This window comes from Hordeum vulgare, chromosome 1H, assembly GCF_904849725.1.
Source record: "Hordeum vulgare subsp. vulgare chromosome 1H, MorexV3_pseudomolecules_assembly, whole genome shotgun sequence".
NCBI lineage: Eukaryota > Viridiplantae > Streptophyta > Magnoliopsida > Poales > Poaceae > Hordeum > Hordeum vulgare.
In genome coordinates, this window is record NC_058518.1 from 434,602,097 (window position 1) to 434,625,764 (window position 23,668).

General features: G+C 46.3%; 1 protein-coding gene across 1 annotated transcript; it reads right to left on the bottom strand.

Moving 5' to 3' along the window:
- Positions 1 to 6,847: 6,847 nt before the first annotated feature.
- Positions 6,848 to 9,148, bottom strand: LOC123412969 (cytochrome P450 71A1-like). The gene is made up of 3 exons (XM_045105920.1): positions 8,023 to 9,148; positions 7,493 to 7,857; positions 6,848 to 7,400 (listed from the first exon to the last, which is right to left on the bottom strand). Exons 1-3 carry the CDS (start codon positions 8,947 to 8,949, stop codon positions 7,139 to 7,141), a joined length of 1,554 nt encoding a protein of 517 aa, XP_044961855.1. The 5' UTR covers positions 8,950 to 9,148; the 3' UTR covers positions 6,848 to 7,138.
- Between the last annotated feature and the right edge of the window lie 14,520 nt (positions 9,149 to 23,668).

Below are 23,668 nucleotides of genomic sequence, written 5' to 3' on the forward strand. Positions count from 1 at the left end.
TGTAGCCGCCACCAGGGGGCGGCGGCTACCAGGCTTGTGGCCTCCCTGGCGCTCCCCTGCCCTAGCTCTTTGGCCTATAAATTCCCTAAAATCCCAGAAAAAATCAGGGCATCCACGAAAACACTTTTCCGCCGCCGCAAGCTTCCGTTTCCGCGAGTTCTCATCTCGAGACCCTTCCCGGTGCCCTGCCGGAGGGGACTTTGGAGCTGAAGGGCTTCTTCATCAACATCATCGCCCCTCCAATGACTCGTGAGTAGTTCACTTCAGACCTACGGGTCCGTAGTTAGTAGCTAGATGGCTACTACTCTCTCTTGGATCTTCAATACAAAGTTCTCCATGATCTTCATGGAGATCTATCCGATGTAATCCTCTTTGGCGGTGTGTTTGTCGAGATCCGATGAATTGTGGATTTGTGATTAGATTATCTATGATTTATATTTGAGTCTTTGCTGATTTCTTATATGCATGATTTTATATCCTTGTAAGTCTCTTCGAGTCTTGGGTTTTGTTTGGCCAACTAGATCTATGATTCTTGCAATGGGAGAAGTGCTTGGTTTTGGGTTCATACCGTGTGGTGACCTTTCCCAGTGACAGAAGGGCAGCAAGGCAGGCATCGTGTTGTTGTCATCAAGGGTAACAAGATGCGCTTTTATCGTAGATATGAGATTGTCCATCTACATCATGTCATCTTGCTTAAGGCGTTACTCTGTTCTTATGAACTTAATACACTAGATGCATGCTGGATAGCGGTCGACGTGTGGAGTATTAGTAGTAGATGCAGAAAGTATCGGTCTACTTGTTTTGGGCGTGATGCATATAGATATAATCATTGCCTTAGATAACGTCATGACTTTGCGCGGTTCTATCAATTGCTCGACAGTAATTGGTTCACCCACCGTCTACTTGCTTTCATGAGAGAAGCCACTAGTGAACACTACGGCCCCCGGGTCTATTCATAACTATCGTTTCCACTTTCACTTTTATTTTGCTTTGTTTCCTTTTTTGTTTTCAGTTCTCACTTTGCAAACAATCTATAAGGGATTGACAACCCCTTCATAGCGTTGGGTGCAAGCTCTTTGTGTTTGTGCAGGTACTTGTGACTTGACGCAATCCTTCACTGGATCGATACCCTGGTTCTCAAAACTGAGGGAAATACTTACCGCCGATGTGCTACATCACCCTTTCCGCTTCGAGGGAACACCAACGCAAGGCTCCAAGGACACGGGGGAATCCTTTGCATATTTTCCAAGGAATTCCCTAAAGGCGTGGCCGTAGCAGAAGGATTCCTGGTGCCGTTGCTGAGGAGTATCAAGACAAGAATAGTCTCCCGTCAACACGCTTGTTTCTGGCGCCGTTGGAATGTCTTTTGTTGCAGTAGCAGAAGTATTTCTGGCGCCGTTGCCGGGGAAGGAGAAGTCAAGATCTATCCAAGTAGGTGTCACAAACTCATCTCTTGCATTTACCTTTTTTGCCAGTTGCCTCTCGTTTTCCTCTCCCCCACTTCACATTTGCCGTTTTCATTTGCCTTTTTGCCTTTCTCCTTTGCCGTTTTCCTTTGCCGGTTTTCTTGCTTGCTTGGGTGCTTGTTTGTTTGTTGAAGTCATCATGGCTGAAAACACCAAACTTTGCGACTTCTCGAGTACCAATAATAATGATTTTATTAGTACTCCGATTGCTCCCGCCACTAGTGCGGAATCGTATGAAATCAACGCAGCTTTGCTGAATCTTGTTATGGAAGAGCAATTCTCTGGCCTTCCTAGTGAAGATGCCGCATCCCATCTCAATACCTTCATTGAGCTTTGCGATATGCAAAAGAAAAGAGATGTGGATAATGACGTGATTAAGTTGAAGCTTTTTCCTTTCTCGTTGCGAGATCCGCAAAAACTTGGTTTTCTTCTTTGCCTAAAAATAGTATCGATTCTTGGGATAAGTGCAAAGATGCTTACATATCCAAGTATTTTCCGTCGGCTAAGATTATCTCCCTACGTAACGATATCATGAATTTCAAGCAACTTGATCATGAACACGTTGCACAACCTTGGGAGAGGTTGAAGTTAATGATTAGAAATTGTCCCGCTCATGGCTTGAGTTTGTGGATAATTATACAAATCTTTTACGCTGGTTTGAATTTTGCTTCTCGCAATATCTTGGACTCCGCCTCAGGTGGAACGTTCATGGAAATCACGTTAGGAGACGCTACAAAACTCCTAGACAATATCATGACCAACTACTCTCAGTGGCACACTGAAAGGTCACCTGCTAGCAAAAAGGTACACGCTATAGAAGAAATTAACTCGCTTAGCGCTAAGATGGACGAGTTGATGAATTTGGTTGCTAGTAGAAATGCTCCTTTAGATCCTAATGACATGCCACTATCTTCTTTGATTGAGAGTAGCAATGCTAGTTTGGACGTTAATTTTGTTGGTAGGAACAATTTTGGCAACAACAATGCTTTTAGAAGAAACTATGTTCCTAGGCCTTTTCCTGGTAACTCCTCTAACAATTATGGCAATTCCTACAACAACACTTATGGAAATCACAACAAATTACCCTCTGATTTAGAGAGTACTATCAAAGAGTTCATCAACTCTCAAAAGATTTTTAATGCGTCCATAGAGGAAAAACTACTCAAAATAGACGATTTGGCTAAGAGCGTTGATAGGATGTCTTGTGATATTGATGCTTTGAAAGTTAGATGTGCTCCTCCCAAGGTCAACTTGGATGAAACTTTAAAAGCTATGCGTGTCTCCATGAATGAGAGCAAAGAGAGAACCGCCCAAATTCGCGCTAGGCATGAATGGTTTAAAAGGGTGCGTTCTAGTGATGCAAATCACGAAGATCTTAAAGTGCTTGGTGTGACTCCTCTTGAATCTTTGTTTTCTCGTGTCAAACCTATTGATGAAGGGGCTGGATATGAATCCACTTTGGTTGAAAAATGCCCCAATGATTTAGAGTCCACCTATCTTGATGATAAAGATGTGGAGAGTGAGGAGAAGAAATCAAAATATTGGGTAGTAATGAAACTCCCACTTTGGATTTCAAGGAATTCAATTATGATAGTTGCTCCTTGTTTGAATGCATTTCCTTGATGCAATCCATTGCAAACTCTCCACATGCTTATAGCCAAAGCAAAGCCTTTACCGCACATATCGTAGATGCTATGATGAAATCTCTTGAACAGAAGAACGAATTAGAAGTCTCTATACCTAGAAAACTTCATGATGAGTGGAAACCTACTACTTTGCGCGGTTCTATCAATTGCTCGAAAGTAATTCGTTCACCCACCGTCTACTTGCTTTCATAAGATAAGCCACTAGTGAACACTACGGCCCCCGTGTCTATTCACAACTATCGTTTCCACTTTCACTTTTACTTTGCGTTGTTTCCTTTTTGGCTTCAGTTCTCACTTTGCGAACAATCTATAAGGGATTGACAACCCCTTCATAGCGTTGGGTCCAAGCTCTTTGTATTTGTGCAGGTACTTGTGACTTGAGGAGTATCAAGACAAGAATAGTCTCCCGTCAACACGCTTGTTTCTGGCACCGTTGGAAGGTCTTTTGTTGCAGTAGCATGGTCCCCCATAAGAAGGTTTCCAAATAGGGAAGGCTTTACACTTGGGGCATTACAAACTCTCCTACACTACAAAAAGATCTCACCCCAAGATCTACGCCTGAAAGAACTCCGGAAATTCAGAACGGGGGTGATCCTCGCGTTCCCAAGTAGCCTCTTTATCGGAATGGTGTGACCACTGCACTTTGAGAAATTTGACGGTCTTGTTGCGGGTCTTGCGCTCAGTAGCCTCGAGAACCACAACTGGATGCTCACGATAAGATAGGTCAGGCTGAAGATCGATGTCTTGAAGATGAACAGTGCGCTCGGGGGTCTTGAAGCACCTCCGAAGCTGAGAAACATGGAACACATCATGGACATTTGCAAAGTTTGACGGGAGCTCGAGCTGGTACGCAAGGTCGCCTCTCTTGCCAACCACTCTGAACGGACCAACGAAATAAGGCGCAAGCTTGCCTTTGATGCCAAAGCGGTGCATACCCTTCGTAGGCGACACCTTGAGATAGACGAAGTCATCAAGCTCATAAGACATGTCACGGTGCTTGCTATCATAATAGCTCTTCTGACGGGACTGAGCTGCTCTGAGGTTGTCGCGAATGACCCGACACATCTCCTCAGCTTCTTCTATCAAATCATTCCCAAGGATCTGACGCTCGCCGGTCTCGCACCAGTTGAGCGGGGTACGGCACTTCCTGCCATAGAGAATTTCAAACGGAGCCTTGCTAGAACTAGCTTGATAACTGTTGTTATACGAGAACTCCGTAAAAGGCAGACAATCCTCCCACTTCATGCCAAAATAGATAACACAGGCTCTCAGCATATCCTCAAGAACTTGATTGACTCGCTCCACTTGACCACTAGTCTGAGGATGGAATGCTGTGCTGAAGCGGATCTTCATGCCCATAGCAGACTGAAAAGAGTCCCAGAACTTGGAAGTGAAGATACTTCCGCGATCCGAAGAGATCATCATAGGCACGCCATGCAAAGAGACAATCCTGGAGGTGTACAACTCTGCAAGCTGAGCTGCGGAAATGGATTCCTTGACTGGAAGAGAATGAGCCACTTTACTCAACTTGTCGATGACGACGAAGATGGCATCATTACCCTTCTTGGACTTCGGAAACCCGGTGACGAAATCCATCTCAATGTGATCGAACTTCCACTCGGGAATGGGCAATGGATGCAAAAGACCTGCTGGACGTTGATGCTCTGCTTTCACCCTTCGACATACATCACATTCATTTACGAACTCAGCAATCTCACGCTTCATACAAGTCCACCAGAAGGTCTGTTTCAAGTCGTGGTACATCTTGGAGCTTCCAAAATGAATAGAGAGCAGAGAGTTATGAGCTTCCTCCATGATTACCTTTCTGAGATCACCTTTCAGGACGACAAGGCGATCCTCGAAGAAAAACGTGTCTCTGGCATCAATAATGAAGCACTTATACTTGGGAAGACTCTTTGCCACGTCAATCTTGACTTTCTTCACCATAGCGTCAAGAAGATGTGCTGCTCGGACCTGATCTTCCAAGGTAGGAGAGATCTGAAGGTTTGCAAGAAATCCCTGAGGTACTAGCTAAAGGTTGAGCTTCCTGAAAGACTCACAAAGACCAGGCTGGAGAGGTTGCAGAATCAGACTGTTGCAGTAGGCCTTCCTGCTCAATGCATCCGCCACGACATTAGCTTTGCCTGGCGTGTACTCAACACTCGGATTAAAATCCTGGAGCATTTCCACCCAACGTGTTTGCCGAAGATTCAGGTTAGGCTGAGTGAAGATGTACTTGAGACTCTTGTGATCGATGAAAACTTCAACCTTACGTTCCAACCCAATTGGAATTGGAGAAGGACTCCTCCCTTCCCCAAGTCGCCCGACCCAAGGAGGCCTTCTTGGCCAGCGCCCTAAGGGTTTTCCCCACCCCTTGGCTCCTCCTATATATACTTGAGGTTTAGGGTTGTTTGAGACACAACTTTGCCACGTGCAACTCAAACCTACACCTCATAGTTCTTCCTCTAGATTAGATTTTTGCGGAGCTCGGACGCAGCCCTGCAGGAATAGATCATCACCAACACTGGCACGCCGTCACGCTGCCGAAGAATTCATCTACTTCTCCGTCTCTCTTGCTGGATCAAGAAGGCCAAGATCGTCATCGAGTTGTACGTGTGTTGGACGCGGAGGTGCCGTCCGTTCGGCGCTAGATCAGAACGTATCGTGGGGCGACGGTGATTTGAATCACGAAGCTGTACCACTACATCAACCACGTTTCTTAACGCTTCCCGCTTAGCGATCTATAAGGGTATGTGGATCTAATCTCCTCTCGTAGATGAACATCACCATGATAGGTCTTCGTGTACGTAGAAATTTTTTTGTTTCTCATGCAACGTTTCCCAACACCTTGACATCAGCATAAAGGGTTACCGTCTTGCTTGAGCAACCTCGTTGATTTTCACTTCAACCAGAACTTTTGGGATGCATCGTCACTTATGATTGTGGGGGGTGTCCGTTGGCTTACCTTCGGATTCTTCTCTACTTATCATGATTTGTTAGGAAATATAAGATAGGCTAAAAACTATTCTGACTTGTTTTATACTTCAAATTAATCATGTACTTTTATATACTTCCTTTATTCCAAAATAAGTGTTTTAAATTTAATATAATTTTATATTAGAGCTAGTCCAAAATTAAAACACTTATTTTAGAATGAAAAAAATATATGCTCGTGAGGCTCAAGCAATAAACATTGGTTCCACAAATCTATATTCGCTTTCAACACAACAGCACCTACGTACACGCTTTGGCTCTTGGCTTGTGTTCTGTGTCGTGTGTGGGTTGGGTTAATTAGCGCGCTCACAAGGTACAAGCAACCAAAGCATATATTCTCTTCGACTGAGAGATTTATTTTGTCCGGGAAAGCGATAGGTGGAGGGGAGACTGATCTATCTGCGGGCGAAGAAGAATCGATCGGGGTGAGTAATAATCGGAGGGGGATTAGCTACTTGTTCTCTGAGCGGCTTATCTTATCTCCTCGTCGGTACGAGATGCTGTGGTTACTGCTATTACTGGTGTCCGCTACTACTGTGTGATGCGATGAGGAGGATGAGGTGCCATTATTGGCTGCACCTGCACCACCAGAGGCGAGAACAATGGGGACAGTAGGACCGAACATTGCGACCGTGCAGGTCTGGGCTAATCCTGTTTTACCGATGGCGATGCGTGGATGCTCTGCTGCTGCTGCAAAGCAAAACCGAGACCGAAATTAATTCATGGACCGAGCTTTCACGCACCGAAATTCCAAACAGTTATTTTTCTTTCCTTTGCCATTTTATTACGGCAGTACACAACTACATTTTTTTTACATAAACAAACTACACGTGCTTATTATTACTATATGCTACAACAACATACAGATGTCTCACCGGTCACACTGGTGAACTCTACCCCTTTTTTATGGATTCGTTCTCTCTCTTTTATTTAGGGTTTTTTAGAGATTCATTCTTTTTTTAAGACAATTTTAGGGATTGAATCATGAACTCTGTTAGTTTTGCGACATTGCTTGCTGGGCCTACTTCTGTTTCATGATCCCACCCGAACGGGCCTCGCGACGAGCCGGAGGCCCACCCGCCTCCGGGTGGTCAGCCCCGGCGCGTCTGACATGTCGAGATCCTCCGGCGCCATGCCGTCCGGCAGCTCCCAGTCGAACAGGCGCACCAGGTTGGCGAGCGCAAGCTCCACGGTCGCGAGCCCGAACTGCATCCCGGGGCAGATCCTCCGCCCGGCGCCGAACGGTATGAAGGCGAAGTGCCCGCCCCTGAAGTCCACCTCGCTCTCCAAGAACCTGAACACCCCAATGAAATGGAACCTGTTAACACCATCACGACGATCGATGCAGGTCGCAGCACACTGTGCGCCAAGTTGTCGTCCTCGCACCTTTCCGGGAGGAACTCTTCGGGCGCGTGCCAGGAGCCCGGGTCGCGGTTGATGACCCAGGCGTTGACGAACACCCGCGTGCCCTTGGCGACGTGGTAGCCCATCACGGTGGCGTCCTGCATGCACTCCCGGGGCAGGAGCAGCGGCACCGGCGGGTGGAGCCGGAGCGTCTCCTTCACGACCGCCCTCAGGTAGGGCGTGGCCGCGCCGAGCGCGTCGGCTTTGGCAATGCCGCCGGCCGGTGCGGCGGCGGCTCTGCGGACCTCGTGCTCTAGCTTCCGCATTGCCGCGGGGTTCCTCATCAGCTCCGACATGGCCCATTCCAGCGCGATGTAGGTCGTCTCCGTTCCCGCCGCGAACATGTCCTGCAGCGCGTGAACTAAAATCAGATACTGCATGATGTGTGGAATGGGGAAATGCCCATTTGTTGACAGCACAGTTCGGCGGCTCTAGTTCCAAAACGATCGAGTCTTAGTACAGAAATATCGATTGCCTGATGTGAGGTGAACAACAGAACAAGAACAACCTACCGCTAAGAGCGACTTGATGATGTCCCTGCTCAGCTCGAACCCGTCCTGTCCGTGCTCCCGCAGAGCCAGCAGCACGTCCACGAAGTCCTCCTCCTCCATGCCGGCGTCGCCACCTCCCCCACGCCTGCTCCTCTCATCCTCGTGCTCCACGACCACCTTCTCCAGCAGCTCGTCCCACCGCCTGAAGTTCCTCCACGCCCTCGCGCCGCCGCCGGACAGCAGCGCGTCCGCCCACGCCAGAGCCGGGAAGTAGTCCCCGACGAAGAACCCGCCCAGCAGAGCCGTGTTCTCCTCGATCAGCTCCCTGAACAGCTCGCTCCTCCCTCCCTCTTCTCTCGACAGCCTAGTCCCCGAGACCACCCGGCTGACCACGTCGTTCGAGAACCGGTACAGCGCCCCGCTCACGTCGACCACCGCCGCGGCAGGCGAATAAGCGTGGTCGGCGACGGCCTGGACCAGGGCGGTCACCTCCCGTTCTCTCATGGCGTTGTGGCGCTGCGATCGGGCGGCGCTGAGGACGTGCTCGGAGCAGAGCCGGCGGACGTGGCGCCAGTGCTCGCCGTGGGGCGCGAACACGAGGTCCCGGAAGCCGTAGGTGAGGATCTCGGCGGTGCGGAAGTAGGGGCGCGTGGCAAAGGCGTGGTCCTGTGCGCGCATGAGCTCGGCGGCCGCGGCCGGCGAGGAGGCGACCAGCGCGGGGACCTGGCCGAGGCGGAGCCGCAGGAGGTGGGGCGCGCCGTTGGCAGCTGCGAGCGCTCGCAGGGCGCGGTGAGGGAGCGCGCCCACCTGGTGCAGGTTGCCGATGACGGGCAGGCCCCGAGGAGCCGGAGGGAGGCGCCGCGCGTCGACCCCGCCGTCCTTCTTCCCGAGGTAGAGGAGGCCGGCGACAAGGAAGGGGACAAGCAGGAGCAGCGCGGCGAGCTCCATGGATGGTGTTGACCCTGTCGACGAGCTCTCGAAGCTGAGTGTTGCTGGCGGTGGCAGCCGGCGGCAGTCAACGTCGCCTTCGCTTTCGGGAGTTGCTTGCTCCTAGGTTTGCAATGAGCTTCGAATCTCATTTCATTTGTATATGCTTCTTTTTTTTGGAGCTCTCGCACAGAGGATAGACGATGGACATTGTCGCCATTCGGAGGTCACTGAGAGTTGACTGACATGTACTGATTGAATACCAAATGCGACAGGTTAATTGTTTAACGTAAGGTGCGTCATCTGATGATGATAGGCCGACTATGTTGGCACGAAAGAAAAGAAAATCCGGGGAAGTCAAATTTTGAACATGTGGCCATGTATATACAACGCACATCAATCCGCAACGAGTGAATTCTATTTTAAATCCGATAAAAGCAATTTCAATGGACCGATCCATTTTGTTCGTCGGTGTTTGTTTGGATGGACGCGGACACAAAAGGCGGCCCAACGCGTTGACCCAAACGGACGCGCGTTCGGTTTTCGTCCGCGGACGGTCCATTTCTGGCACATTTTTAACCGGATTTGCATCGGTACGGACACGCGACGGACGCGCGCACGCTCGCCTTCTCTTCCCCCGGACCCGCTGGTCGGTGGCACATTGGCCTCCCCACCCAACCCTCGCCCACCTCCTTCGTCGCCGATGCCGCCGCCCATTTTTTTGGCGACTCTGCGACCTGTCGGCGCCTCCACATTCGCCCAGTAACGCCGCCCACTCCCACGTCACCCGTCGCCGCTGTCTTGCCATCAGGGAGTCGACTGCTTCCCACTCCCACTCCCGCACCCCTCCCCCCCCACCATACAGCCCGCCCCGACCAAGAAGTCGCCTCGCCGCCCGGCCAGATCCTCACTGGCACGCTTGTCGGACACCGGCCCACTCGTCGGACGACGGCAGGGCACCTAGCTGGTCCGTGCGCGCCACGACTCCCTTCGTCGGCCATCTCCTTCGTCGACACGTGCAAGCTGTTCGACAGTTTGCCAAGGTACAAAATAGACTCCGCCGGCGAGTTTTTTTTCACAATTTCCTTTGCGACTCCGACGATTCGTCGTCCGATGAAGAGGAGGAGACATTGGCTGCCGTCTTGGTCCATCACCACCTCAATAGCCAGCGACCGTTGTTCCGTGGCTCCATTCCGGGTCACCTTCCGGCGTTGAATCGCAACCGAGAGAGCGGGCATTTCCTTCTTTGGAAGGACTACTTTGATACAACAAACCCGTTGTTCAAACATCAAAAATTCCGCCGCCGTTTTCGTATGAGTAGGCATCTTTTCAACCGTATTAGAGAGGCGATGGTCGGCTATGATGACTATTTCAAGTGCAAAGAGGATGCGGTTGGCAAGATAGGTTTTTCCTCTTATCAGAAATGCACTGCCGCCATCGGTATGTCTCATTGACGAGTACATCCGTATGAACGAGTCTACTTGCCTAGAGTCCCTGTATAAGTTCTGCAAAGCTATTATTGTTGTGTTTTGCCCTGAGTACTTGAGAGAGCCGACTGCTGAATATACAGCCCGTTTGTTGGCGATGAATGCTAGCAGGGGCTTCCCAGGGATGCTTGGTAGCATAGACTGCATGCACTGGGAGTGGAAGAACTGCCCTTCTGCTTGGCAAGGGCAGTATAAGGGCCATGTCAAGGCTTGCACTGTCATACTAGAGGCTGTGGCATCTGAAGATCTCTGGATCTAGCACTCTTTCTTTGACATGTCCGGATCACGCAATGATATCAACGTGCTTCAGCGCTCGCCGGTGTTTGCTAGGCTTGCCAAAGGCAACAGCCAACCGGTGAACTTTACTCTCAACGGCCACAATTACGACAAAGGATACTACCTGGGTGATGGTATCTATCCTCAGTGGACCACTATTGTCAAGACAATACCCAACCCTGTCGGAGAGAAGAGGAAAAAAAATTCCCAAGAGCAAGAGAGTGCTAGGAAGGATGTCTAGCGTGCCTTAGGTGTTTTGCAATCTCTATGGGGCATCGTTCGGTATCCTGCTAATACCTGGAGCACGCAGAAACTGTGGGAGGTGATGACTACTTGTGTGATCATGCATAATATGATCGTAGAAGACGAGCGCCCGGAACGTCTGTACGATCAAGGGTTTCAGTTTCAGGGTGAGAATGTTGTGCCTGAGCATGGAGGAACGACAATGTTTGAACAATTCACCCAATTTCATCAAGACATGCGTGATTGGGGAACTCACGTGCAACTGCAAAATGATTTGGTTGAGCATATGTGGGCTCATGTTGGCAACCAATAGATTTATCTTCTTTTATTCGTTTGCAAAACTATGTGAAACATTTTTATTTGTATTCGGCTTCTAATAACTATGTTATTTTATTCGGTCCAAATTATGTTATTTGATTCAAACTATGAAAATTCATGCAAAATAGGGCGGCCAGCCGGCACATATGGGTCGGCGCGTTGGGCGCGCTGTCGACCCATATCTAAAACAGGGCGGACGCCGGACGGGCGGCCGACCCAAACGGACAAAAAGCGGACGAAATCGCCGTCCGTTTGGGTCGCCTCATTGGAGTTGCTCTAAGGATGTAGAGGGCGACGTAAACAAATCCCAACTCCAACTTGTCTATACCCTGATCTCATCGATCTCGGTTGGGTTGTTTTTAACCATTAGGGTGTATCCAAACAGAGGGATTCGTACGTGAAAGCCTAGGATCGGGATGAGTCGTGCCCTACGCCATTTCCGGTGAGGTGTTTACCAGCGCGTCTAGAATGTGGTGCACCAGCGCCAGACCCGCCACATGCAAATCCTCCGGCCTGCAAACATGTTTTTAGATAAATACACTCATGGTCACTATAGCATGTACACGATGGATACGACGTTGTTGAACACGTGTTGACCGGTCCTCGAGGCTAGGTGGCGAACCACGGAGGCGTGGCCGTCATTTTTTGCGTGAAGCCCCCTGGCCATCATGGAATCCACCCATTCACCCTTGCTCCACTGACGTCGCCTCTTCGTCTTTGATTGGAAACACGGGAGCGGCTGCATAGGCGACGCCGCCCCCGACAATCATCGATGGTGCAGGCAAGCTGAGGCACGGGGGTCCTCCGTGGTTGCATAGGCGGCTCCGTCGCGCCTGTTCTTCTTGTGGGAGGCGTCGGCAATGGCCCCTCCTCGTCGCGCGGTAGGGGCGCCACCTCCTGTCTACAGTAAGTATTCGGCCCCCTGTTCTTCTCGTCGGGTTTGTGCATTTTGATCGTCAAAGAACCTCCTTTTAGGGCCGCATTTCCATCTAAGATGTGTTGTAGTTGCAAGATTGGACCGATTGTTCTAGGGTTTTCAGTCAGGATTTGGGGTTAAGGGAATTGGGGCTTAGGCTTTTTGAGAGTGAAACAAAGAGATTGTGATGCATGTAGTGCTTTTATTGTTGTGTCAGGTCATCGAAGCAGCAATTTTTCGGTGGAGATCAATGCTACGGTAACAAAAGTCCTTCCTTGGTGCTAGGAATTCTTCTTGCTACTTCTCTTGTTTGCGTCGTTTTTTCCCTTGAAGAGTAAAGGGTGATGCAGCACAGGAGCAGTAAGTATTTCCCTCAGTTTGAGAACCAAGGCATCAATCCAGAAGGAGGGTCTTGTCAAGTCCAGAGTACCTGCGCAAACACAACCAATCTTGCACCCAACGCTTCAAAGGGGTTGTCAGTCCCTTCAAGATTGTTTGCAAAGTGAGATCTGAAGGCGGAAAGTGCAACAAAGTAAAAAGTGTAAGGCTGAAAATATGGTGTGGAGTAGACCCGGGGGCCATAGTGTTCACTAGAGGCTTCTCTCAAAATAGCAAATATCACGGTGGGTGAACAAATTACTGTCGAGCAATTGATAGAACCGCGCAAAGTCATGACGATATCTAAGGCAATGATCATACATATAGGCATCACTTCTGAGACAAGTAGACCGATACTTTCTGCATCTACTACTATTACTCCACACATCGACCGCTATCCAGCATGCATCTAGTGTATTGAGTTCATGACGAACAGGTAACGCCTCAAACCAATGATGAAAACCCCATCTTTTTACCCTTGATGGCAACAACATGATGTGTGCCTCGCTACCCCTTCAGTCACTGGGTGAGGTCACCGCACGGTATGAACCCAAAACCAAGCACCTCTCCCATTGCAAGAATCATAGATCTAGTTGGCCAGATAAAACCCACAACTCGAAGAGAATTACAAGGATACGAAATCATGCATAAGAGAGATCAGAAGAAACTCAAATAAGATTCATAGATAATCTGATCATAAATACACAATTCATCGGATCTCAACAAACACACCGCAAAAGAAGATTACATCGGATAGATCTCCATGAAGATCATGGAGAACTTTGTATTGAAGATCCAAGAGAGAGAAGAAGCCATCTAGTTACTAGCTATGGACCCGTAGGTCTATGGTGAACTACTCACGCATCATCGGAGAGGTCATGGTGTTGATAAGAAGCCCTCCGTGTCCGAATCCCCCCTCCGGCAGGGCACCAGAACGTGCCCCAGATGGGATCTTGCAGAGACAGAAGCTTGCGATGGCGGAAAAGTACTTTCGATGATCTCCTGATTTTTTTGGGATTTTTAGGGAATATATAGGCGCAAGCCCTAGGGCAGAGGCCGCCCAGGGGGCCCACAATCCTGTGGGCTGCGGCCTCCCCCTGGTCGCGGGGTGGGGGCTTGTGGGGCCCTGAGGCTCCCCTGCCTTGGCTCTCAAGCTTCCCGATCTTCTTCCGTTACGGAAAAAATCTTTTCGGGGATTTTCTTCCGTTTGGACTCCGTTTCAAAATCTCCTCTGGAAGGGGTCAAAAACATGAAAAAAAAACAAGAACTGGCACTTGCCACTGAGTTAATAAGTTAGTCCCAAAAATATATAAAAGGCATGCACAACATCCAAAGTTTGACAAGATAATAGCATGAAACCATCAAAAATTATAGATACGTTGGAGACGTATCAATCAACCATGGTGGGTTTTTTCTTGGCCATGGCAGGAACCGTTCTTATGTGAATGGTCATGCCATTTGGTATGATCAAGTGGAAAGGGTCACCTGGTCACCTATAATGATTGAAAATCTTCTGGAAGAAATAGGTTATGAGATGGCAGGGAGGCTTAAGGTTTTCTATTGTGTCCCTATCCTTACACTTACCACAAATGGTCTCAGGGCAATAACTGACGATGAACAGGCTGGTAGAATGCCCATGTTTCTTGATACACTTTTGCTTCGGTACCCCCCCCCCCCACAAAACGTAGAAGGGGAAATGCATACCCACCTCGTATTGTACATTATTGTACACTACAGGCAGCCATACGTATATCCACCTCGTATTGCATACATACGGCGACCTGTAGTGTACAATAAAAGGTGGGTATATGTTCTCCTTTGTACGTTTTGTTGGGGGGTGTACCGAAGCACACCTCTTCTTAATATTGGTCACCACTTTTTCAGCCTTTATTTGGATCATGATGATAGCTTCCGAGCTAACCTTAGTGAGGATGATGTTGTGAATCATCGAAGAGCTAGTTTGCCTCAAGTTTTCAGCCCAACAAGGAGAGTGCATACCAATGCAGAGAATGCAGATGCAGATGAAGGAGAAGCTGAGGCAGAAGCAGAGCATGGAGAGGGCGAGGCAGAAGCAGAGCATGGAGAAGTTCAGGCAGAAGTAGAGTTTGGAAGAGGAGAGGAAGTACCTATTCCTATTCAAGTTGTCTATCCTGATTGTGATGTAGATGATGATGTCAACCAGTTTGAGTTTGTTAAGAGGGCATCAGTACAGACAGATGTGGGTAATGAAAGACATGAAGAATAGGCAGATGGTGTGCAAGAAGGTGATGCAGGTGGAAATATAAGAATGAGGAGGAGTGGCAGGTGCTGCGGCAACAAAAGTCCTTCCCTGGCGCGTAGGAATTCTTCTTGTTACTTCTCTGGTTTGCGTCGGTTTTTCCCTTGAAGAGGAAAGAGTGAGGCGGCACAGGAGCAGTAAGTATTTCCCTCAGTCTGAGAACCAAGGTATCGAACCAAAAGGAGGGCCTCGTCAAGTCCAAAGTACGTGTGCAAAAACAAACAAGCTTGCACCCAACGCTTCAAAAGGGTTGTCAATCCCTTCAAGATTGTTTGCAAAAGTGAGATCTGAAGGCGGAAAGTGTAATGAAGTGAAAAGTGTAAGGCTGAAAATATGGCGTGGAGTAGACCCTGGGGGCCATAGTGTTCACTAGAGGCTTCTCTCAAAATAGCAAACATCGCGGTGGATGAACAAATTACTATCGAGCAACTGATAGAACCGCGCAAAGTCATGACGATATCTAAGGCAATGATCTAGCATATAGGCATCACGTCTGAGACAAGTAGGCTGATACTTTCTGCATCTACTACTATTACTCCACACATCGACCGCTATCCAGCACGCATCTAGTGTATTGAGTTCATGACGAACAGAGTAACGCTTCAAGCAAGATGACATGATGTAGAGGGATCATCTCAAACCAATGATGAAAACCCCATCTTTTTACCCTTGATGGCAACAACATGATACGTGCCTCGCTACCCCTTCTGTCACTGGGTGAGGTCACCGCACGGTATGAACCCAAAACCAAGCACTTCTCCCATTGCAAGAATCATAGATCTAGTTGGCCAAACAAAAACCACAACTCGAAGAGAATTACAAGGATATGAAATCATGCATAAGAGAGATCAGAAGAAACTCAAATAAGATTCAGAGATAATTTGATCATAAATCCACAATTCATCGGATCTCGACAAACACACCGCAAAAGAAGATTACGTCGGATAGATCTCCATGAAGATCATGGAGAACTTTGTAGTGAAGATCCAAGAGAGAGAAGAAGCCATCTAGTTACTAGCTATGGACCCGTAGGTCTATGGTGAACTACTCACGCATCATCGGAGAGGTCATGGTGTTGATGGAGAAGCCTTTCGTGTCCGAATCCCCCCTCCGGCAGGGCACCAGGACGTGCCCGAGATGGGATCCTGCGGAGACACAAGCTTGCGGCGGCGAAAACGTGATTACGATGCTCCTCTGATTTTTTGGGAATATTTGGGAATTTATAGGCGCAAGATCTAGGTTAGGGGACCTCCAGGGGGCCCACAAGCCTGCATGGCGCGGCCCCCCTGGCCACGGTGTGGGGGCCTGTGGGGCCCCTGGGGCTCTTCTGGCTTGGCCCCCAAGCTCTCCGATCTTCTTCCGTTCCAGAAAAAATCTTTTCGGGAATTTTCTTCCGTTTGGACTCCGTTTCAAAATATCCTCTGAAAGGGCTCAAAAACATGGAAAAAACAGGAACTGGCACTTGGCACTGAGTTAATAAGTTAGTCCCCGAAAATAAATAAAAGGCATGCAAAACATCCAAAGTTTGACAAGATAATAGCATGAAACCATCAAAATTTATAGATACGTTGGAGACGTATCAAGCATCCCCAAGCTTAACTCCTTCTCGTCCTCGAGTAGGGAAGTGATAAAGAATGAATTTTTGATGTGGAATGCTACCTAGCATAGTTTTCCTTTGCAACTTCTTTCACGTGGCATGAATGTTCAGATCCGTATGATTCAAAACAATAGTTTTCTATTGACTTGAAAACAATAATACTTTAAGCAAACTAGCAAGGTAATCATGAACTTTCAAAATAACAAGGCCAAAGAAAGTTATCCCTACAAAATCATATAGTCTGCCTATGCTCCATCATCCTCACACAACTAATGTAAATCATGCACAACCCCGGTATTGGCCAAGTAATTGTTTTCGCACTCTTACTTTCTCAAACTTTTTATAACTATCACGCAATACATGAGCGCGAGCCATGGATATAGCACTATAAGTGGAATTGAGTGTGGTGGTGGTTGTGAGACAAAAAGGAGGAGATGGTCACATTGACTCGGCTTATAAATAGGCTATGGAGATGCCCATTAATAGATATCAACGTGAATGAGTAGGGATTGCCATACAAGAGATGCACTAGAGCTATAAGTATGTGAAAGCTCAAAAGGAAAACTAGTGGGTGTGCATCCAACTTGCTTGCTCACGAAGACCTAGGGCAATTTTGAGGAAGCCCATCATTGGAATATACAAGCCAAGTTATATAAAAAATTCCCACTAGCATATGGTAGTGACAAAGCAAGAAGCTCTCAATCATGAAGAACATGGTGCTAATATGAAGCACAAGTGTGGAAAAAGATAGTAGCATTGTCCCTTCTCTCTTTTTCTCTCATTTCTCTTTTTCTTTATTTGGGCTCTTAGGCCTCTCTTTTTTCTTTTTTTCACTTTTTTTTTGTTTTTGGGCTCTTTGGCCTCTTTTTTTCTCACATGGGACAATGCTCTAATAATGATGATTATCACACTTTTAGTTACTCAAAGCTCAAAAATCACAATGATGATGACTCCATAGGACATGCCTCTGGCAGTGTACCGAGATGTGCAACGATCTAGTATGATCATGCAATGACAATATGAGAGTGACGGCACAAGCATGAGACGGAACGGTGGTAGTTGCATGGCAATATATCTCGGAATGGCTATGAAAATGCCATAATAGGTAGGTATGGTGGCTATTTTTATGAAGGAATTTGGTTGGTTTGTGCACCGGTGAGAATTGCACGGCACTCGAGAGGCTAGCAATGGTGGAAGGTGAAAGGGCATCTATACCATGGGCTCAACATTAGTCATAAAGAACTCACATACTTGTTGCAAAAGTTTCTATTAGTAATCGAAACAAAGTGCTAAACGCATACTCCGAGGGGAAGGGTTGGTAGGTATAAACCATCGCGCGATCCCGGCCTCAACACAAAGGATGACAATCAATAGATCAATTATGCTCCGACTTCCTAACATAGCGGTTCACCATACGTGCATGCTACGGGAATCACTAACTTCAACACAAGTATTTCTAGATTCTCAACACCCAACTAACATAGCTTCTAATATTACCGAATCCATGTCTCAAAACTAATTGAGAGGAATCGAAACTTTTCTTTCTACTCAATGCACATGAAGATGGAGGTTTTTGCATCCTCTTTGGGTACCTAGCACATGGGACTTCTTTCATATCATAAGCCAACTACCAAATCACGCATCGTCGTGCTCTAAAGATATAAGTGAAGCACAAGTGCAAAAGTATCTAGCTCAAAAGATATAAGTGAAGCACTAGAGCAAAAGTATCTAGCTCAAAAGATATAAGTGAAGCACTAGAGCAAAAGTATCTAGCTCAAAAGATATAAGTGAAGCACTATGATCATTCTAGCAAAATCACAATGAGTGCATGTCTCTCTCTCTCAAAAAGGTGTGCAGCAAGGATGATTGTGACACAAAAATAAAAGAAAAGACTCCTATGATACAAGACGCTCCAAACAAAACACATATCATGTGGTGAATAAAAATATAGCCCCAAGTAATGTTACCGATGGATTGAAGACAAAAGAGGGGATGCCTTCCCGGGGCATCCCCAAGCTTAGGCTTTTTGGTGTCCTTGAATTTGGCTTGGGGTGCCTTGGGCATCCCCAAGCTTGAGATCTTTCCACTCCTTGTCTCTTTGTCCATGAGAACGTCACCCAAAACTTGAAAACTTCACAACACAAAACTTAAACAGAAACTTGTGATAACATTAGTACAAGAAAACAAACTACCACTTCTTTTGTACTGTAGCAAACTTGAATTCCATCTATATTGATGATGGGATACTGTATTCTCACTTTTCCATGGCTAGTACCCCCGATACTAACCATAGTTTCATCAAAACAAGCAACCAACTCAACAAAAACAAAATCTATCAAAAACAGACCAGTATGTAGCAATCTGTATACTTCGTATACTTGTGGTACCTCAAAAAATCTGAAACATTACGACGGTCTAGGGAAAAAGCATATCAATCAGCAGAAGAAAGAATCAACTCAAAAGCTCTTTCTGAATAAAAACTAAAAACCATCTCGTGAGCGAAAAGTTTCTGTCTTTTTCCAGCAAGATCAAACAACCATTACCAAGACCAATCATAAAGGTTTTGCTTGGCTCAAACACAAAAGAAACACAAAAAACACAATCAAAACAGAATTATGAAAGTGTGGATGCAACAAAACAGAAAGAAAAAAAATAAATTCATTGGCTTGCCTCCCAACAAGCGCTATTGTTTAACACCCTTAGCTAGGCATAGTAGCGATAGAATCACGTATCGTCGTCTTTGGTGCTCAAACCATAAGTGGCCCTCATCATGGATTCATAAGGCAATCTTATTTTCTTTCTAGGAAAGTGTTCCATGCCCTTCCTTAAAAGAAATTGAAATCTAATATTCCCTTCCTTCATATCGATGATAGCACCGATAGTCCTTAGGAAAGGTCTACCAAGAATAATAGGGCATGTAGGATTGCAATCAATGTCAAGCACAATGAAATCCACGGGTACATAGTTCCTATTTGCAATAATAAGAACATCATTGATCCTTCCCATGAGTTTCTTGATAGTAGAATCACCAAGATGCAAATTAAGAGAACACTCTTCAATCTCATTAAAACCCAGAATATTACACAAAGACTTTGGAATCGCAGAAACACTAGCACCCAAATCACACAAAGCATTGCACTCATAGTTTTTGATTTTGATTTTGATGGTAGGTTCCCACTCGTCATGAATCTTTCTAGGGATAGAGACTTCCAATTCAAGTTTATCTTCAAGAGCTTTTATCATAGCTTCGACGATATGATCGGTAAAGGCTTTGTTTTGGCTATAAGCGTGCGGAGAGTTTAACATGGATTGCATCAAAGAAATGCATTCAATCAAGGGGAAACTATCATAATTGAATTCCTTGAAATCCATGGTAGTAACTTCATTACTACTCAAAGCTTTAACATCTTCTACTCCACTTTTAACGCTTTTAGCATCAAGATAGATGGACTCTGAATCATTGGGGCACTTTTCAACCAAAATGGATTCATATCCAGCCCCGTAATCATTAGGTTTGACACAAGAAAACAAAGATTCAATGGGAGTCACACCAAGCACTTTAAGATCTTCGTGATTCTCATCACGAGTTTCGGGTTTAGCAACCATTTTATTGACTAAAGTAGCTTGCTTATCAGAAATCTGGCCCACTAGCTTTTCAAGACGAGCAAACTGGGAATTCAGCGAAAGGAATTCTTTGTCCATATCATCAACTTCTCTACTCATAAAAGCCAGAAAAGAATTTTGCTCCTTCAGCTCTCTACGGAAGTAACTATTATATTCAAACTGTGTAGACATGAAGCCTTTAACACTAGTTTCAATCTCTCCTAACTTTGCAAAGCGAGCATCAAAATCCCTTAGTGGGGCCATTCGGGCGTTAGCAGGCAAGAAAACATACCAGCAAACAAAAAGCGGGCGAGAAAAAGGGCGAACGAAAAAGGCAAATTGGTGAAGTGGGGGAGAGGAAAACGAGAGGCAACTGGCAAACAAAGTAAATGCAAGAGATGAGTTTGCGACACTTACTTGGATGAGTTCTTGACTTGATCTTCCTCCCCAGCAACGGCGCCAGAAATTCTTGTGCTGCGGCAACAGAAGTCCTTCCCTGGCGCGTAGGATTTCTTCTTGTTACTTCTCTGGTTTGCGTCGGTTTTTCCCTTGAAGAGGAAAGTGTGATGCAGCACTGGAGCAGTAAGTATTTCCCTCAATTTGAGAACCAAGGTATCGAACCAAAAGGAGGGCCTCGTCAAGTCCAAAGTACCTGCACAAAAACAAACAAGCTTGCACCCAACGCTTCAAAGGGGTTGTCAATCCCTTCAAGATTGTTTGCAAAAGTGAGATCTGAAGGCGGAAAGTGCAACGAAGTGAAAAGTGTAAGGCTGAAAAAATGGTGTAGAGTAGACCTTGGGGGCCATAGTGTTCACTAGAGGCTTCTCTCAAAATAGCAAACATCACAGTGGGTGAACAAATTACTGTCGAGCAATTGATAGAACCGTGCAAAGTCATGACGATATCTAAGGCAATGATCTAGCATATAGGCATCACGTCTGAGACAAGTAGACCGATACTTTCTGCATCTACTACTATTACTCCACACATCAACCGCTATCCAGCATGCATCTAGTGTATTGAGTTCATGACGAACAGAGTAACGCTTTAAGCAAGATGACATGATGTAGAGGGATAATCTCAAACCAATGATGAAAACCCCATCTTTTTACCCTTGATGGCAACAACACGATACGTGCCTCGCTACCCCTTTTGTCAGTGGGTGAGGTCACCGCACGGTATGAACCCAAAACCAAGCACTTCTCCCATTGCAAGAATCATAGATCTAGTTGGCCAAACAAAACCCACAACTCAAAGATAATTACAAGGATATGAAATCATGCATAAGAGAGATCAGAAGAAACTCAAATAAGATTCATAGATAATTTGATCATAAATCCACCATTCATCGGATCTCGACAAACACACCGCAAAAGAAGATTACATCGGATAGATCTCCATGAAGATCATGGAGAACTTTGTATTGAAGATCCAAGAGAGAGAAGAGGCCATCTAGTTACTAGCTATGGACCCGTAGGTCTATGGTGAACTACTCATGCCTCATCGGAGAGGTCATGGTGTTGATGGAGAAGCCTTTCGTGTCCGAATCCCCCCTCCGGTAGGGCACCAGGACGTGCCCCATATGGGATCTTGCGGAGACAGAAGCTTGCGGCGGCGGAAAAGTGATTACGATGATCCTTTGATTTTTTTGGGAATATTTGGGAATTTATAGGCGCAAGATCTAGGTCAGGGGACCTCCAGGGGGCCCACAAGCCTGCATGGCGCGCCCCCCTGGCCATAGGGTGGGGGCTTGTGGGGCCCCTAGGGCTCTTCTGGCTTGGCCCCCAAGCTCTCCGATCTTCTTCCGTTCCAGAAAAAATCTTTTTGGGGATTTTCTTCCGTTTGGACTCCGTTTCAAAATCTCCTGTGAAAGGGGTCAAAAACTTGGAAAAAACAGGAACTGGCACTTGGCACTGAGTTAATAAGTTAGTCCCAGAAAATAAATAAAAGGCATGCAAAACATCCAAAGTTTGACAAGATAATAGCATGAAACCATCAAAAATTATAGATACGTTGGAGCCGTATCAGCAGGCAGAACGAGTTGAACTATGCACGGGAAGAAGAGGATGTAGCAAGTGATACAAAAGATGAAGATTATAAGCCTCGTCTGCTTGTGGAGAGTGATAATGAGATAGGAGATGGTGATGATGATCTGTATGCAGATAATGTAGATGAAGATGAACCAGAGCAGAAACCTGAAAAGAGATCAAATGAGAAAGCAAAGCAAAAAAGGGAAAGAGCAAGCAGATCCTACCAATCAAGAGAAAGGGAAAGAAGCATACCATTCTGATGAAGACATATCTGATATTGATGATTTGTGGGCTCCTGATTCAGATGATGAAGAGCTCAACTTGAAGTTCAAATCCTTTAGAGAACAGGATCTTCATAGGCCAAAGTTTCATGTTGGGCAGGTATTTCAGAGTGTAGAGTTGTTGAGGACTGCCATCAAAGAGTACTCATGTCAGAACAGAGTTGATATCATGTTGCATGTGAATGACAGGAAGAAATTGAAAGCAAAGTGTGATGAAGACTGCACATGGTATTAGTGGGCATCATATGATAATAGGACTATGGCTTTCATGGTGAAAATATATGTGAGTGAGCACACATGCAGCAAGAAGTGGAAGATTAGGGCTTTCACAGCTAAATTCCTAGCACAAAAGTACATAGAGAGCTTCAGGGTTGATCAACACATGAACCTTATGAATTTTTCTAGGGTTGTTCAGAAAGAATGGAACGTGATATCACGTAGGATGAAGTTGCAGAGAGCAAGAAGGATGGCAATGAAGATAGTATATGGTGAAGAAGGGCACTATAAGCTTCTTTGGAATTATGCTAATCAAGTTAGGAGAAGCAACCCTGGCTCATCATTTTATATGTCACTTGATGAGAATGCAAAGTTTAGTGGGCTATACATGTGTCTGGATGCTTGCAAGATAGGATTCCTTTAGGGTTGTAGGGCAGTGATCTTTGTTGACAGCTGCCACATAAAAACAAGGTATAGAGGTCAACTACTTGCAGTTGTTGGTGTAGATCCAAATAAATATATCTTTCCAATAGCAATTGTTGTGGTTGAAGTGGGGGAGACCACTAACTGGATGTGGTTCCTTGACACACTAAAAAGGGATCTTGGCATCATTAACACTAAACCCTGGGCTATCATGTCAGACAAGCAAAAGAGTCCCATAAGTGCAGTTGAACAAGTATTCCCTGATTCAGAACAGAGATTTTGTGTGAGGCACATGTGGCACAACTTCCAGCAGTCTTTCAAAGGGGATATTTTGAAGAACCAACTGTGCTAGATAGCAAGGAGCAACATAGTTCAGTTATATGAGAAGGGGTGCAGGAAATGAAGCTACTTAATGCAGATGCCCACAAGTGGCTGCATGAACTAGAACCTAACACTTGGGTGAAAGCTTTTCAGAGTGATTTGCCAAAATGTGATATACTACTGAACAACATATGTGAAGTTTTTAACATGACAGCTCAAAATATTTTCATGCTTTGGTTATTTGCTACCATTGAATAAATATTTTCATGCTTGGGTTCTTCTAACACATGTGACATTTGCAGGTATATTTTGGAGGCTAGGGAGCTACCAATACTAACCATGGTTGATAGAATCTATAGGCAGCTTATGACAA